General features: G+C 40.7%; 1 protein-coding gene across 1 annotated transcript; it reads left to right on the forward strand.

Moving 5' to 3' along the window:
• The first annotated feature begins 67 nt into the window (after window positions 1-67).
• Window positions 68-9,107, forward strand: LOC126858552 (myotubularin-related protein 13). Its single transcript, XM_050608958.1, has 12 exons — window positions 68-779; window positions 1,120-1,205; window positions 1,290-1,577; window positions 1,668-1,887; window positions 1,987-2,228; window positions 2,315-6,618; window positions 6,690-6,837; window positions 6,928-7,073; window positions 7,150-7,376; window positions 7,509-7,715; window positions 7,814-7,896; window positions 8,150-9,107. Exons 1-12 carry the CDS (start codon window positions 680-682, stop codon window positions 8,240-8,242), a joined length of 6,144 nt encoding a protein of 2,047 aa, XP_050464915.1. The 5' UTR covers window positions 68-679; the 3' UTR covers window positions 8,243-9,107.
• Window positions 9,108-17,436: the final 8,329 nt, after the last annotated feature.

The following is a 17,436-nucleotide window of genomic DNA, read 5'->3' on the forward strand; positions in this document are numbered from 1 at the left end:
ACATGACCGATCATCGGTGGTATCGCGCTAAGTGACAAATTTAATTGGTGGGCTCTATACACCAATCGCGTGATTATATCGCAAACGTCGACGTTCGTTGAATACGAGCGCACCCGCGCATCCGGCATAGAAAAACAAAAAAACAATTTGCGTTGTCTCGTCTGAGTTTCGCGTAACCGTGGCGGTGCGTTTCGGTCCCTTGCCTTGGTGTTCGATGCGAATGGATTCAACAAACCCCCAATGTGGCGTTTGAGTTTGGGAGGTTATGGACTAAGGTTACTACGGGGTGTGGCATCGTTATTTTCGGCGGATTCGCGAAACTTGGCGAGAGACGGCGACGCGATGTCGGGTTAGAAAAACGCGAGAGCCCGTAGCCGTGAGTGCGAAAGGATTCGCGAGTTTCTCGTTCGCACAGTTCTCTTCATTCTTCCCCTCCCCTTCTTTTTTTTTAACATCAACTTCTCCCCAAAGGATTGTTGACGCGCGCGAGACTCCGACTCCTCGCACGCTGATAACGCGACGTTAAAGGAGATATGTTTGTGACACTCTCGAATCGATTCGCGCGACCGTACCGCTCGACATAAATAGGTAATAAAAAGTTATTATTGTGCCGGAGCCGCACAGATCGCGAGCCAGGTACGACGGTCCATGAAATCACGTGCAACGAACACGACGTGGGATGTTGAGCGCAACCACCCCCACTCAGCCCCACGAATACACCGAGATGTCTCGGTTAGCCGACTACTTTGTAGTCGTCGGCTACGATCACGAGAAAGAAAGTAAGTCATCGTCGAAAATTGTGTCTTGCACTTCTCAATATGGTTGCGACCAATGTTTTTCCTCTTCTGACTCTACTCCTTTGACGATTTTATTATATTAAGTTAAACGACAAATATATGTGTTCAAACTTTACAGAGATTGCAGCAAGTAAAGCGCAATGAAAAAATAACGTAATCTAATTCTTCTATAAATCTTTCTAGCAATATAGATATGTAACTTTATAGATAGATATATTACTTGATTATTTCCAATTTTATAATCATGAGGTTAATGAAATTTAATCACCATATATGGTATAAAATTGAAAAAGATATGTAACACGTATCATCATGGTTATAGGGGGTGGTGTGAGTAGCGGAGTTATATTGCAACGATTCCCAGAGAAAGATTGGACGGATACACCTTTCATTGAAGGGATAGAATGGGTACAAAACTGATTCTCTTTTCAGAAACAGATCTATTATATTATTACTTTACTTACATATACTTACATTATATATCTTATATAGTTTTGTCAACCGCAAGGATGGGCTTTGTCGACGGAGAGACAAGAACCACGCTTCTTTGTGTCAATACTGACAGATATTGATGCGAATCGACACTATTGCGCCTGTATGTGCTTTAATGAAACGGTCTCAATCGTGCCAAGTAAACCTGTAGATGAGGAAGAGGATCCTGTAGATGGAGATAGTCGATCTCTGGTCAGGGCGATACCCACTATTGCACATCATAGCATTATGTATGCACCCAAATGTCTGGTGCTGGTTTCCAGACTCGATTACATAGAAACATTTAGAGTATGTGGATATTTTACACAATTATTATTATTAATTACTGCTATTGATTTTATATTTCATTCCATTAATAATGTTCTATTATTCTTATAGAACTGTCTTGGTATCATTTATACAGTGTATGTGGAAAATCTTGGCATACCATTAGAGACTTTAGTCGGAAACATATTAGGATGTATTCAAGTACCTCCTGCTGGTGGGCCACAGGTACGATTCAGCATTGGGGCGGGTGATCGCCAGGCGCTTCAGCCACCAATTAGTCCTTCTCTTCCTATTACTCATACTAGTGTAAATTTATTATTTCAGCAATTAGGTAAGAATACTGCAATAATAATAATCAAATTTTAGCAAATGATTCATAAAATACTTTGATACAGAGTTACATTACTGATACATGTAATGTAATTTCTAGGTATTCGTAATGTGCTAGTATTATTTTGTGCAGTCATGACAGAACACAAGATACTTTTTCATTCTGCTAGTTATTCTCGACTAACCGAAGGGTGTCGCGCCCTGACAGCGTTGATGTATCCGTTTAGATACTCGCACGTTTACATTCCTCTTTTGCCTGCGGCTTTAGTTGAAATACTCAGCACTCCGACGCCATTCATTATGGGTGTACATAGCTCGTTAAAATACGAAGTTGCGGAACTTGTAAGGCAAATTTTATATATGATCTCGATAAGTCCCGCGTTTAAATTCTTTCGTCTAACATTCACTATAAATTTTATCTTTTCTAGATGGATGTAATAATAGCTGATTTAGATGGAGGCTCCATAACGGTTCCCGATGGTGTTTCGCTTGCTCTATTACCAGAACCATTGCTTTCTCAGACGCAAGACGCATTATCTTTAGTGTTGCAACCGGAATTAACATGCGCCGATTATGCTTTTCCTCCGCTCGCTACCAGAGCGCCGCATTCGCCTATGCTTGATAAAGAGCTTAGAGCGGTGTTTATGAGAACCTTTGCTCAATTGTTGCAAGGATATCGGAGCTGTTTAACATTGATACGGATACATCCGAAGCCGGTCATTACTTTCCACAAAGCGGCATTTTTGGGAGAGAGAGGCTTTACAGACTGCGATTTCACTACGAGGGTTTTGGACTGTATGTTTTTTACGTCCTTCATCGCGGAAAGAGGTCCGCCATGGAGGCCCTGTGACGTGTGGGATGAGCTATATAGTAATCTGAGCGATCAGATGAAACAGGAGACGCAGGATCATCGAGTCATTCTCACGCATATTCAGGAACTGGCGCAACAGTTGTACTTGAATGAGAATCCGAATCCCCAACCGTATGTGCAAAAGATTTTGAAACCACCCGAGGGTGCGTTTGCAAGGATTCATCAACCTCTCTTCCCGCGTATTAATCTCGAGCAGGTTCAAGCGATTATCGATGAGGGTCTCGCGAAGAATAATCTCAAGGTCAGGTTGTCTTCCCTACGACCGATTCAACCTCGCATTGTGCCTATGGGTCCGCACATCTCGTTTGTACATGACACTAGACACCTGGTCAGCAATTCTGCTCGTAGATTAGAAGTGTTGCGTAATTGCATCAATTGTATATTTGAGAACAAGATCTCGGACGCTCGTAAGACGTTTCCAGCCGTCTTGCGAGCTTTGAAGAGCAAAGCGGCCCGCTTAGCGCTCTGCATGGAACTGTCGCAACACGTGGTCGGAAACAAGGCCATGTTGGAACACCAGCAATTCGATTTAGTAGTACGTTTGATGAATTGTGCATTACAGGACGATTCATCGATGGATGAGCATGGAGTCGCCGCGGCGCTTCTGCCGCTCGCCACTGCTTTCTGCAGAAAATTGTGCACCGGTGTGATTCAATTTGCATATACTTGTATTCAGGAACATCCAGTATGGCAGAATCAACAGTTTTGGGAGGATGCGTTTTATCTGGATGTGCAGAAAGATATCAAGCGCTTATATGTGCCGGGTGACAATTCGCCGCCTAAACTCATAAACGACAGTATTTTGAGTCCCATCAGTCCGCGAGACGGTAAGGAGTTTCCATATCGGGATCGATATTCCATTTATCAGGCACAGGAACCATCGGCATTGGAGATTGCCGCGGATCAAATGCGAATCTGGCCCTCCATCGATTCCGAAAAACAAAAAGAGCTTGTGAACAGCGAGGAGAGCACTATGTACAGCCAGGCGATTCATTACGCCAACAGAATGGTCTATCTGCTGGTACCGTTAGACATAAGTTCGAAGACGCATCGTCAAGATCACATCTACGACGAGGAGCGCGCAAGTAATAGCATCACGAATAGCGTAGCGAGTGACAGTGGTGACGCTGAATCCGGATTTGAAGAGACTGATCCAAATGAGACTGGCAGCGCTGTCATACGTATGGTTTCGCGATTCGTCGATCGTGTCTGTACCGAGGGCGGCGTCAGCGCTGAGCACGTGCGATGTCTGCATCAAATGGTCCCAGGCGTCGTTCATATGCACATCGAAACGCTTGAGGCAGTCCATAGGGAGAGTAAGAGATTACCACCGATACAGAAACCGAAAATCCTGACGCCCAATATGCTGCCTGGCGAGGAGGTGATAATGGACGGCTTGCGCGTTTATTTGTTGCCGGACGGCAGGGAGGAGAGCTCCGCAGGACTGCCTAAGATACCGCCTCTCTTGCCGGCCGAGGGTGCCATCTTCCTCACGAATTATAGAATAGTGTTTAAGGGTATACCCTGCGATCCATTTGCCTGCGAGCAGTTAGTCGTACGGGCCTTCCCCGTGACGTCTCTAACCAAGGAAAAGCGAGTCGCCGTGCAACATCTTGCCCATTTGGATCAATGTCTTCAGGAAGGTCTGCAATTGCGTTCCTGCACATTTCAATTGATAAAGCTAGCCTTTGACGAGGAAGTGACGCCCGAGAATATCGATACTCTGAGGAAACTCGTACACAAGGCGCGATATCCGCCGCACATCTTTCATCACTTCGCGTTTAACGGTCAGGTCCTAGTTACGCAGACGGCGCATCATAAAAATAAGGAAAAGAACGCCACACTAAAGGGTTTTGCGAAAAAGACACTATTGAAGACCGCACGCAAGGCCGGTTTCAAACCGAAGCAATCATCCAAGCGGCAGAAATACGTACTGCCGAATATGAATCTTATCAATAGCAATAACAAATACATGACATCGCCCGGGCGAATGAGTCTACCGATGACCGACAACAACGATCTCAGTCATGACGATGATCTAAGCGTCGATGACTTTGAGATACCTGGCATGGTGACGCAGCCGCCGACCGATGCCAAGACTCTTGAACGTTTATCCGAACGTAGCTATGTTAGGGATTGGTATCGGTTAGGTCTTTATTCGAATGGACCGCACAACAATCGTCGCAACGAACCTTTCCGGTTAACCTCAGTGAACTGCGCTTATATGATCTGCCGGAGTTATCCCGCGCTTCTGATTGTGCCCACTTCCGTGTCGGATGAGAGCATTCGACGTTTTTGCAGGCTTCATCGCCATAGTAGAATGCCAGTTGTTACTTGGAGACATCCGCGAACGAAGGCTCTGCTGATTCGGGGCGCTGGTTATCATGGGAAAGGTGTGATGGGCATGTTGAAAGCCCATCCGACCTCCAGTAGTAACCTCAAAACCACGTCCTCGGAGACGACCTCTTCTCTAGAACAAGAGAAGTATATGATGGCGCTCGTCGCCGCGACGCCGCTCTCTGTATTGCGACAGGGTTCCGCTTGGGGCATGTCTGATAGCTCTTTGAGTATAGATTCGTTGTTATTGGCGGCAGAAGATCGCATTGTCACTCCTGAGCAGTCCCGTCGTAATCCGTTTAACAAACCTCTCAGCACTTTCAGCTCATCGGGCGGCAAAGGTCCCAAGAACTTTGGTCGATGGGGCTCTTTGAAGGACAAGAGGCATAACTCGCAAGCTTCTCTAACCTCCGTCCATCATCAGCGCGGAACTGTTAGACATTCCGCGGATTCCGACAGTGGCACGGAATGTGTTCACACGTTTCAGCGCGCAGCTCTCTATATTCTGGGTGAGAAGGCGCACATGAAGGGCGTGAAGGCGGAATCCGCCCCCAAAACAGATTTCATTCCAGTGGAATACTATGATGTGAGACATACCAAAGCGGCGTTTAAGAAACTAATGCGAGCATGTGTGCCGAGCTCGCCAAATGTAGAGCCCGATCAGAGTTTCTACAGACTAATTGAGAGCTCGGAGTGGTTGCAGCAATTGCAGAATCTGATGCAACTGGCAGGTGCGGTTATTGACCTTATGGACATGCAAGGTTCGTCAGTGGCCGTCTGCCTGGAGGATGGTTGGGATACCACGACTACTGTTTGCTCCGTAGCGCAGGTGTGCTTGGATCCTCACTATCGTACGATCGATGGCTTTAGAGTACTGATCGAAAAGGAATGGCTTGGATTCGGGCACAGATTTGGTCACAGAAGTAATCTCGCCGCAAACTCGCAGACGACAAATTTCACACCCACCTTTCTACAGTTCCTCGATATAGTGCATCAGATACAGAGACAATTTCCTCTGGCCTTCGAATTCAACGAATATTATCTGAAATTCTTGGCTTATCATTCAGTGTCTTGCCGCTTTCGCACCTTCCTGCTAGATTGCGAATTTGACCGGGTTGAGTGCGGTATCACTGCTATCGAGGATAAGAGAGGTTCCCTGACGAGTCATCACAAAGGCGTGGATACCGGCAGCGACGACGACACGATCTATCCTGGCGGTAGACTAGCAGGAACTGGAAATACTGGCTGCAATCTCGGGCAGAGTATATTCGATTACGTGGAGAAGCAGCACGCGAGATGTCCACTCTTTTACAATTTCATGTATACGCCCAACACGGAGAATCCTGTTTTGCGACCGGTATCGCATTTACCGAGCCTTGACATTTGGCAGTTCTATCTAGAAGAAGAGCTAGCGCATGGTCCGGCATACGATCTCGAGGTGTTGCAGCAAGATTCCCAGCAGGAGGAGGAGGCCGAGGCTGCGGATGGCGTGGTGAAGAGCAATCGTAAAGTGGTCACTCAGGGGTGAGGGATTTTAAATGTTATTCACATTTTAGCATTCTGTACGCAAGAAATGATATACAATTTGTTTCTAGATATGACGGAATTAGCGCAATGGTGCCTGATCAGTTCTCGCATCTCTTGGAGGAGATTCACAAATTGGAGACCGAGTTGGGTCACCTACCGCAAAAGTGGAAAGTACTCTGGGATAAACTCGAATTGCCGAACACCGACTCGCTTGCCGTAAGTCACAACTATTACAGATATAGATATTATAGAAAAGTGAATTTTAATTAGTGAATTTCATACTGGATTGTGTCTTTTTTTCTTCAGCGGCATGCATCGTTTAGTACGGCATTAGTACGATACCACGGTCGATTGATTCACAAACGTTCCACCTTGGAATTGCTTTTACGTGGCAAACTTGCTGGTGGAAACACCACTGGGAACGAAGGCTCCGTATATGCGCATCCGCATAGGTATCAATCGCAATCTATATCTAAAATAATAAACTGAAATTAATCGAATGCAAATCACATTTTACATTTGTCGAAGGTTTGAACGATTGGATTCTGCGACGCCGACTCATTGCGATGCGTGCTCCGGCGTACTATGGGGTCCCGTGAAGGCTGGATTAAGGTGTATCGATTGCGGCCACGTGTGTCATGACAAATGCGCGGATGCTGTGCCAAAGAATTGCACAAAATATAAGGCTGTGACAGATAATCTTCAAACTCACACGCTCACGAGAAGCGGTGGCGACAACGGAAGCGTAAACTCAAGTATGTGCAAGTTTCATTAGATTAGATTAAGTACAGTTTTCTTTCGCATATAATTTTCACAATTATAAATCGTTATCGTATCTTCGAATTTCTTTCGTACTAATACCGAGTTTTTTTATATTCCGCTCGCAGGTGTAACAACTATACAAACTAGCTCTCAACAATATTATGAACAATTTTCGAGCAATGTGGCAGAAAATAGAACGCACGAAGGCTATCTTTATAAACGGGGAGCTCTATTAAAGGGCTGGAAACAAAGATGGTTTGTACTGGATTCTATAAAGCATCAATTGAGATATTATGATGCAGTGGAGGATTCACATTGTAAAGGATATATAGGTATGTAATTAAACATACAAATAGATGTGACAAAAGAAGGAATAGTTTAAATGAAATATATATTATACGAAATTAAATTGCACAAAATCGTATTGCAGATTTGGCAGAGGTGGTGTCTGTTACTCCAGCTGCACCGATGCCCGGACCACCAAAGAAAACGGATGATAAATCCTTCTTCGATGTAAGTAGATATCCTTATTTTAATACAAAAATCGCTTGCGATCTAAATATACGAAAAAACGAATCGACTATTCAAATATAAGCAATTTCGGATAAAATGTTATAAAATGGGAAGTTTCACACACGTTATCGACTTTTGTGTGTATATTTTTAAATTTTGCAAGCCGATTTATTTTTGCCATTATATTCTTTAAATATAGCTTAAGCTATATCGCACGATGTATACAAACACGATAAAATTCTTTTCTTTACAGCTTCGTACGAACAGACGGACGTATAACTTTTGCGCCGCCGATGCAATCACGGCGCAAGAATGGATTGAGAAAATTCAAGCGTGCTTGCAGTAATGTCGCAGCACACTCGATTATACTCTAGTATTAATTAATAAAATTCTGGATGTGACTGACATAGAGGGTAAAACCACAGATTTTAATTTTGTTACATATACTTGTTACATAGTCTAATTTTTGTGTACATGCGTCATAGACTGCAGTAATTTTGCTTTAAGTATTTTAAAATGCAAACTCTCGTTGGACTGAAAACTAGTATCATAAATTTCAATGTGATACATCCATATCCTTGATATAGGATTAGTATATGAATATAATGTATATTGTAATTATGTCGCGTTAAAGTTTTTATTCATTCAGCTGGAAGATAAAAGATCGCTATATAATGCCTGAAATCTTTTTTTATTTTGTTTAATATATTTTCTAACATTTAAATTATAATAAAATATAAAACAACTTATATATAATAAATTGTGTGCATGTCTATTCAAATATATATACAGAAAGTCTCAGGGTTATCATAGTTTCTGTCAGTTCCTTGATCAATCGGTCTATTTCTTTAATAAAAAAATTAAAAATTTATTAATAAAATAGTTGTTATATCAATGTATCACGACAATACGATGTGTTACATCAATTGTATCATGACGAAATAGGAAAAGGAAAAAGTTTGTCGTGAGAAAATTGTTCAGAATTTATGAATGAATCTTTGTCCGATACATACATATTTAACTTTTTCTTTATAAAATAAGACACTTTCCTGGAATAACGACAGAAATAATTTGATACATCGAATGTCAGATGTGTCGTCACAATAATGCAATGAATATTTCTATTACTTATTGTTAGTTTGATTATATGCACAAGTGATAAATAAATAAATTTGTTAGATCGTCGTGATCCAACAAATCATTACCGTAAAGCGGTAGCATTTCTTTTTATAAAATATAAAAATAAATATTATATCTTTCTATTCTTTTCTCTGAAAGTACCAAAAATTTATTCAATAACAATTTAACACGATATACGAATTAAACAAGAATGTGCTGTGATAATTTCAAGGCATGTATTATTGTATGCATTTAGAATTTTAGGATGGTGCAAACAAAGTTTATAATGCATTATTTTTAGGTAATATGAAATTATAATAAAAATTTTAATGACTATAATACAGCTACAATTAGAAATGCGCTTATTTGTCGATCAATTTCAATAATATTTTCGATAATTTCCTGAACGCGCGTTCCAATTTTTTTACCTACATCTGCTTTTTCATTGTTGTGCAAGAGAGAATAGTGCCAGATAATATATATATACATAATATTATGATATCATTTATAATATATCAACATATAAAATAATTAAAAATTAATATACAATTGTTAAAAAGTTAAAAAATTTATGTATATAATGTATGTAATATATAATTTATCGTGGAATTATATTTACATATGTGCTTATGTAGTAATGGTATATCATTCAATGCATTTAATAATTTTTTATTTTTACCATTTCAAATATATTATATGAATTATATGTTTAAATATTTTATCATAATTGTTGTATATATTTTACATAAATTTAATTATTGAAATAGATTTTATTCTAACAATAATAAAATATCAATTTAAATTTTGCATCACCAAGATCATCAATATTATATATTTTAGAGAAATGTACGAAAGCACATGTTAATTCGATGTTAAAGTGAATCTTAACGCAAGATGATTAATATTAAATATTTAAAAGAGATATGAAAATATAAAAACAATATGCAATTTTTACTAAAGACCAATTTTTAATTTTGTTTAAAATATCTTTATTCTTTTTTTTGAAAATGGAACTTGATTAACTTGGGGCATTCTGTGTATATAAATATATATAATTGCATTAAATGCGCTATTGTAATATTGCTAATTAATATTGTTATTTGATAGTTTGCGCAATCTCGTTTGTTGAAAGTGTTAAGCTTAAAGCTTATACGAGAAAGACAATTTTTATTTCTAAATATGTTAAAACTATTAAATATGTTAAAACTATTCAATTAATAGTCCTTTCATTGCTGACAGTAAAATTAAATCAATAAGAACAAATCTGGAGTATCTTTTACTACGGCGCTTTGGTTTCTGAACTTTGGTTCAGGAATAAGAGTGATATCAGCAATTTTCATAAATTAATAATTAATAATTAGATATTTCACTTATTAATTTAATATTTATTAATCATTGAATTTTCAAACGGATACAAAATATCAATAAATTTTAAAAGTTGACAATAAATATTTAATAACAAAAAGAAAAAAAAAAAAGAAAAGATCCATACAAAGATATAAAATTATGACTAAACATGTCACGAGTTTGAAATATTAATTCCGTTAAATATTTTTTTAAATTTTAAAGGAAAAGGGTAGAGTATGTTGGTTACGTAATCTCAGAGACTGGTATAATATTGAGTTCACGTCATACAGAGGCAATTCAGAATTTTTCACAGCCAATTAATGTCCACGAAGTCCAGAGATTTCTAGGATTGACAAATTACGTTAGAAAATTTATTAAAGATTAGATTTTGGAGGAATCATCCAGTGAAGAAGAGCAACAGTCGCAAGGTTCGTATATAAAGATTCCAGTTTCTCTTGTTACAACGTTGTTTGCAACATAACGAGAGAAAGTGAAGCCTTGTGTTTGTCCTTTTTTTTATTTTTATTTTATTTATATATCAATTTATTATTTGTTTGTATTTTTTTTTTTTTCATTAAAAAAATTTTTTTTTTTGGATTTCTTTTTTAGGGACAAGCCCGCCGTGTTCGACATGCGGCACCCTTCCAACTTCTCCGCCGTGTTCCACATGTGGAATACCACATATATCACCTCCGTGTTCCACATGTGGATCACCGGAGCCGATACAGGATGCGGAAGGAGGAGGAGAAGGAAGGGGAAGAGGAAGAGGACAATGACGCCAAGGAGGAGGAGGAGGATGAAAAGGACGACGACGACAAGGATGAGGAGGAAAAGGACGACAACAAGGAGGAAGAGAAAAAGGTGTAGGAGAAGGAGAACGAAAAGGAGGAGGAACTTGTAATAAATAAAAAATTTGAAAAATAAAAAAAAAGACAAAGAGCGTTGTGTGCCATCCCCATCTTCACGCGGTGAGAGGCAATGTCGGGTAATCCCTGCGGGGGTTGCCGATGGCTAATGGGGCTCCGGGTTTTTTTTTTTTTTGCCATTATTAATTATAAGCGAGATGTAACACATTTAAATCGCACTATTTCTTTTACATGTTTCGTATACGTGATAACGTACACTTGATAACTTTCGAAATAATCTATTTTTTGGTTAAAGAAAAGAATCAATTTTAACAACTTGAACGTAAAACGGGTTATTAATATTAAAAAATAATCTTGTATACAAACATTATCTATATATGAGAAATGATATCTTGCATTAGATATACTCGTTCTTTGTACACTTGGATTTTAGCGCATAACTTACACGTTTTTCGATATATAACGAAGTATTACTTAAGTACACAAACGTTTTTCGTTATATAACGACGTATTACTTACGTACACAAACGTTTTTCGTTATATAACGACGTATTACTTACGTTTTTCGTTCTATAAAGACGTATTACTTACGTACATAAACATTTTTCGTTAAATAACGACGTAATACTTATGTTTTTCGTTCTATAAAGACGTATTACTTACGTACATAAACATTTTTCGTTAAATAACTACGTATTATTGACGTACATAAACATTTTTCGTTAAATAACTACGTATTACTGACGTACATAAACATTTTTCGTTAAATAACTACGTATTACTGACGTACATAAACATTTTCCGTTAAATAACTACGTATTACTTATGTCTTTTGTTATATAACGACGTATTACTTTCGTTAAACGATGTTTCTCGCTTAAATAGCTATGTATTACAAACGTTTCGATACGTTTAACGACGTATTACTTGCTTAAAACGACGTTTCTTGTTTAAATAGCTATGTATTACAAACGTTTCTATATGTGTAACGACGTGTTACTTTCGTTAATAGACGATTTTCATTAAACAGCGATACATTATTTTCGTTAAACGACGTTTTTCATTAAATAATGACGTATTACCAATGTTTGTAATTATATAAGGACGTATTATTTGCGATAAACTACGTATTTCGTTAAATAATTGCATCGTAATGCATACGTAAAAAAGTTTAGGTTGGGTTGGATTGAGGTTGGGTTAGGTTAGGTTAGGTTAGGTTAGGTTAGGTTAGGTTGGGTTAGGTTAGGTTAGGTTAGGTTAGGATTAGGTTAGGTTAGGTTAGAGTTAGGTTAGAGTTAGGTTAGGTTGGGTTAGGTTAGGGTTAGGTTGGGTTAGGATTAGGTTAGGATTGAGGTTAGGTTGGGATTAGGTTAGGTTAGGTTGGGTTAGGTTAGGTTAGGATTGGGATTAGGTTAGGTTAGGTTGGGATTGGGATTAGGTTAGGTTAGGTTAGGTTAGGTTAGGTTAGGTTGGGATTAGGTTAGGTTAGGTTAGGTTGGGTTAGGTTGGGATTAGGTTAGGTTAGGTTGGGATTAGGTTAGGTTAGGTTGGGTTAGGTTGGGTTAGGTTGGGATTAGGTTAGGTTAGGTTAGGTTGGGAGTTAGGTTAGGTTAGGTTAGGTTAGGTTAGGTTAGGATTGGGATTAGGTTAGGTTGGGATTAGGTTAGGTTGGGATTAGGTTGGGTTGGGATTGGGTTAGGTTAGGTTGGGATTAGGTTAGGTTAGGTTAGAGTTAGGTTAGGTTGGGATTAGGTTGGAGTTAGGTTAGGTTAGGATTAGGTTAGGTTAGGTTAGGATTAGGTTAGGTTGGGATTGGGTTAGGTTGGGATTGGGATTAGGTTAGGTTAGGATTAGGTTAGGTTGGGATTGGGATTAGGTTGGGATTGGGATTGGGTTAGGATTGGGATTGAGTTGGGATTGGGTTAGGTTGGGATTGGGATTAGGTTGGGATTGGGATTAGGTTAGGTTAGGTTGGGATTAGAGTTAGGTTAGGATTAGGATTGGGATTAGGTTAGGTTAGGTTAGGTTGGGATTGGGTTAGGATTAGGATTGGGATTGGGATTAGGTTAGGTTAGGTTAGAGTTAGGTTAGGTTGGGTTGGGATTGGGATTAGGTTGGGATTAGGTTGGGTTAGGTTAGGTTAGAGTTGGGATTAGGTTAGGTTAGAGTTAGGATTGGGATTGGGTTAGGTTAGGTTAGGTTGGGATTAGGTTAGGTTGGGATTAGGTTAGGTTAGGTTGGGATTAGGTTAGGTTAGGTTAGGATTAGGTTAGGTTAGGTTGGGATTAGGTTAGGTTAGGTTGGGTTAGGTTAGGTTGGGTTAGGTTAGGTTGGGTTAGGTTGGGTTGGGTTAGGTTAGGTTAGGTTGGGATTGGGTTAGGTTAGGTTAGGTTGGGTTAGGTTAGGTTGGGTTAGGTTAGGTTGGGATTAGGTTAGGTTGGGATTAGGTTAGGTTGGGTTAGGTTGGGTTAGGTTGGGTTAGGTTAGGTTAGGTTAGGTTAGGTTGGGTTAGGTTAGGTTAGGTTGGGTTAGGTTGGGATTGGGATTGGGTTAGGTTGGGTTGGGTTAGGTTAGGTTAGGTTGGGTTAGGTTAGGTTAGGTTGGGTTAGGTTAGGTTGGGTTAGGTTGGGTTAGGTTAGGTTAGGTTAGGTTAGGTTAGGTTAGGTTGGGTTAGGTTAGGTTGGAGTTGGGTTAGGTTAGGTTGGGATTAGGTTAGGATTAGGTTGGGATTGGGTTAGGTTAGGTTGGGATTGGGATTAGGTTAGGTTAGGTTAGGTTAGGTTGGGTTGGGTTGGGTTAGGTTGGGTTGGGTTAGGTTAGGTTGGAGTTAGGTTGGGATTGGGTTAGGTTGGGTTGGGATTAGGATTAGGTTGGGTTAGGTTAGGTTAGGTTAGGTTGGGTTGGGTTGGGATTGGGATTGGGTTAGGTTAGGTTAGGTTGGGATTAGGTTAGGTTAGGTTAGGTTGGGATTAGGTTGGGATTAGGTTAGGTTAGGTTGGGTTAGGTTGGGATTGGGTTAGGTTGGGATTAGGTTGGGTTAGGTTGGGATTAGAGTTAGGTTAGGTTAGGTTGGGATTAGGATTAGGTTAGGTTGGGATTAGGTTGGGATTGGGTTGGGTTAGGTTGGGTTGGGTTAGGTTAGGTTGGGATTGGGTTAGGTTGGGATTAGGTTAGGTTAGGTTGGGTTAGGTTAGGTTAGGATTAGGATTAGGTTAGGTTAGGTTAGGTTAGGTTAGGATTAGGTTAGGTTAGGATTGGGATTGGGTTAGGTTAGGTTAGGTTAGGTTAGGTTAGGTTAGGTTAGGTTGGGTTAGAGTTAGGTTAGGTTAGGTTAGGTTAGGTTAGGTTAGGTTAGGTTAGGTTGGGTTGGGTTAGGTTAGGTTGGGTTGGGTTAGGTTGGGTTGGGTTAGGTTAGGTTGGAGTTGGGTTGGGTTGGGTTAGGTTAGGTTGGGTTGGGTTGGGTTAGGTTAGGTTGGGTTAGGTTAGGTTGGGTTAGGTTGGGATTGGGAGTTGGGTTAGGTTAGGATTGGGTTAGGTTGGGATTAGGTTAGGTTGGGTTGGGATTAGGTTGGGTTGGGTTAGGTTAGGTTAGGTTGGGTTAGGTTAGGTTGGGTTGGGTTAGGTTAGGTTGGGTTGGGATTAGGTTGGGTTAGGTTAGGTTGGGTTAGGTTGGGTTAGGTTAGGTTAGGTTGGGATTCAGGTTGGGATTGGGTTGGGTTAGGTTAGGTTAGGATTAGGTTAGGTTAGGTTGGGTTGGGTTAGGTTAGGTTGGGTTGGGATTAGGTTAGGTTGGGTTAGGTTGGGATTGGGTTAGGTTAGGTTAGGGTTAGGTTGGGTTGGGTTAGGTTGGGATTAGGTTAGGTTAGGTTAGGTTAGGTTAGGTTGGGTTAGGTTAAGGTTAGGTTAGGTTAGGTTAGGTTGGGTTAGAGTTAGGTTAGGTTGGGTTAGGTTAGGTTAGGGTTAGGTTGGGTTAGGTTAGGTTAGGTTGGGTTGGGATTAGGTTGGGATTAGGTTAGGTTAGGTTAGGTTAGGTTAGGTTAGAGTTAGGTTAGGTTAGGTTGGGTTAGGTTGGGATTAGGTTAGGTTGGGTTAGGATTAGGTTAGGTTAGGTTAGGTTAGGTTAGGTTAGGTTAGGTTAGGTTAGGTTAGGTTAGGTTAGGTTGGGATTAGGTTAGAGTTAGGTTGGGATTGGGTTGGGTTGGGTTAGGATTGGAGTTGGGATTAGGTTAGGTTAGGTTGGGATTAGGATTAGGTTAGGTTAGGATTAGGTTAGGTTGGGATTAGGTTGGGTTAGGTTGGGTTAGGTTGGGATTTAGGATTAGGTTGGGTTAGGTTAGGTTGGGATTAGGTTAGGTTAGGATTGGGTTAGGTTAGGTTAGGTTAGGTTAGGTTGGGTTAGGTTAGGTTAGGTTAGGTTGGGTTAGGTTGGGATTGGGATTAGGTTAGGTTGGGATTAGGTTGGGATTAGGTTAGGTTGGAGTTAGGTTGGGTTGGGTTAGGTTGGGTTGGGTTGGGTTAGGTTGGGTTAGGTTAGGTTGGGTTAGGTTGGGTTGGGTTAGGTTGGAGTTAGGTTAGGTTGGGTTGGGTTAGGTTGGGTTAGGTTAGGTTGGGATTGGGTTAGGTTAGGTTGGGTTGGGTTGGGTTAGGTTAGGTTGGGTTAGGGGTTAGAGTTGGGTTAGGTTGGGTTAGGTTAGGTTAGGTTAGAGTTAGGTTAGGTTAGGTTGGGTTGGGTTAGGTTGGGTTGGGTTGGGTTGGGTTAGGTTAGGTTAGGTTAGGTTAGGTTAGGTTAGGTTAGGTTAGGGTTAGGTTAGGTTGGGTTAGGTTAGGTTGGGTTAGGTTGGGTTGGGTTAGGTTAGGTTAGGTTAGGTTAGGTTAGGTTGGGTTGGAGTTGGGATTGGGTTAGGTTGGGTATTAGGTTGGGTTAGGAGTTAGGTTGGGATTAGGTTAGGATTAGGAGTTGGGATTAGGATTCAGGTTAGGTTAGGTTAGGTTAGGTTAGGTTGGGAGTTAGGTTAGGTTAGGTTGGGTTAGGTTAGGTTAGGTTAGGTTAGGATTGGGATTAGGTTGGGTTGGGTTGGGTTAGGTTAGGTTAGGTTAGGATTGGGATTGGGATTGGGATTGGGTTAGGTTGGGTTGGGTTGGGTTGGGTTGGGTTGGGATTGAGGTTGGGTTGGGTTGGGATTAGAGTTAGGTTCAGGTTAGGATTAGGTTGGGATTGGAGTTAGGTTGGGATTAGGTTAGGTTAGAGTTCAGGTTAGGTTGGGTTAGGTTAGGTTAGGATTGGGTTAGGTTAGGTTCAGAGTTGGGTTAGGTTAGGTTAGGTTAGGTTGGGATTAGGTTAGGTTAGGTTAGGTTGGGATTAGAGTTAGGTTAGGTTAGGTTCAGGTTAGGATTAGGTTGGGATTAGGTTAGGATTAGGTTAGGTTAGGTTAGGGTTAGGTTAGGTTAGGTTAGGTTGGGATTAGGTTAGGTTAGGTTAGGATTGGGATTAAGTGGGTTAGAGTTAGGTTAGGTTAGGTTGGGATTGGGATTGGGATTAGGTTAGGTTAGGTTGGGTTGGGTTAGGTTAGGTTAGGTTAGGTTAGGTTAGAGTTAGAGTTAGGATTAGGGTTAGGTTAGGTTAGGTTGGGTTAGGTTAGGTTAGGTTAGGATTAGGTTAGGTTGGGTTAGGTTAGGTTAGGTTAGGTTAGGTTGGGATTGGGATTAGGTTAGGTTAGGTTAGGTTAGGTTAGGGTTAGGTTAGAGTTAGGTTGGGTTAGGTTAGGTTAGGTTAGGTTAGGATTGGGTTGTAGGTTAGGTTAGGTTAGGTTAGGATTTAGGTTGGGATTAGGTTAGATTTAGGTTAGGTTGGGATTAGGTTGGGTTAGGTTGAGGTTAGGTTAGGTTAGGTTGGGAGTTGGGATTGGGTTGGGTTAGGTTAGAGTTAGGTTGGGTTAGAGTTAGGTTAGGTTAGGTTAGGTTAGGTTAGGTTAGGTTGGGATTGGGATTAGGTTAGGTTAGGTTAGGTTGGGTTGGGATTGGGAGTTGGGTTAGGTTGGGTTAGAGTTAGGTTAGGTTGGGTTAGGTTAGGTTAGGTTAGGTTGGGTTGGGTTAGGTTAGGTTAGGTTAGGTTAGAGTTAGAGTTAGGTTAGGTTAGGTTAGGTTAGGTTAGGTTAGGTTAGGTTGGGATTCAGGTTGGGATTCAGGTTAGGTTAGGTTGGGTTAGGTT

Source organism: Cataglyphis hispanica, chromosome 25, assembly GCF_021464435.1.
Source record: "Cataglyphis hispanica isolate Lineage 1 chromosome 25, ULB_Chis1_1.0, whole genome shotgun sequence".
Classification (NCBI taxonomy): Eukaryota; Metazoa; Arthropoda; class Insecta; order Hymenoptera; family Formicidae; genus Cataglyphis; species Cataglyphis hispanica.

Bases quoted from the DNA above. Each gene is read 5' to 3' on its own strand.
- LOC126858552 (XM_050608958.1), top strand. From the start codon at position 680: ATGTTGAGCGCAACCACCCCCACTCAGCCCCACGAATACACCGAGATG. The intron at 7,074-7,149 runs GTATCAATCGCA...CATTTGTCGAAG, and splicing joins GTATATGCGCATCCGCATAG to GTTTGAACGATTGGATTCTG. The intron at 7,897-8,149 runs GTAAGTAGATAT...TTTTCTTTACAG, and splicing joins ATGATAAATCCTTCTTCGAT to CTTCGTACGAACAGACGGAC.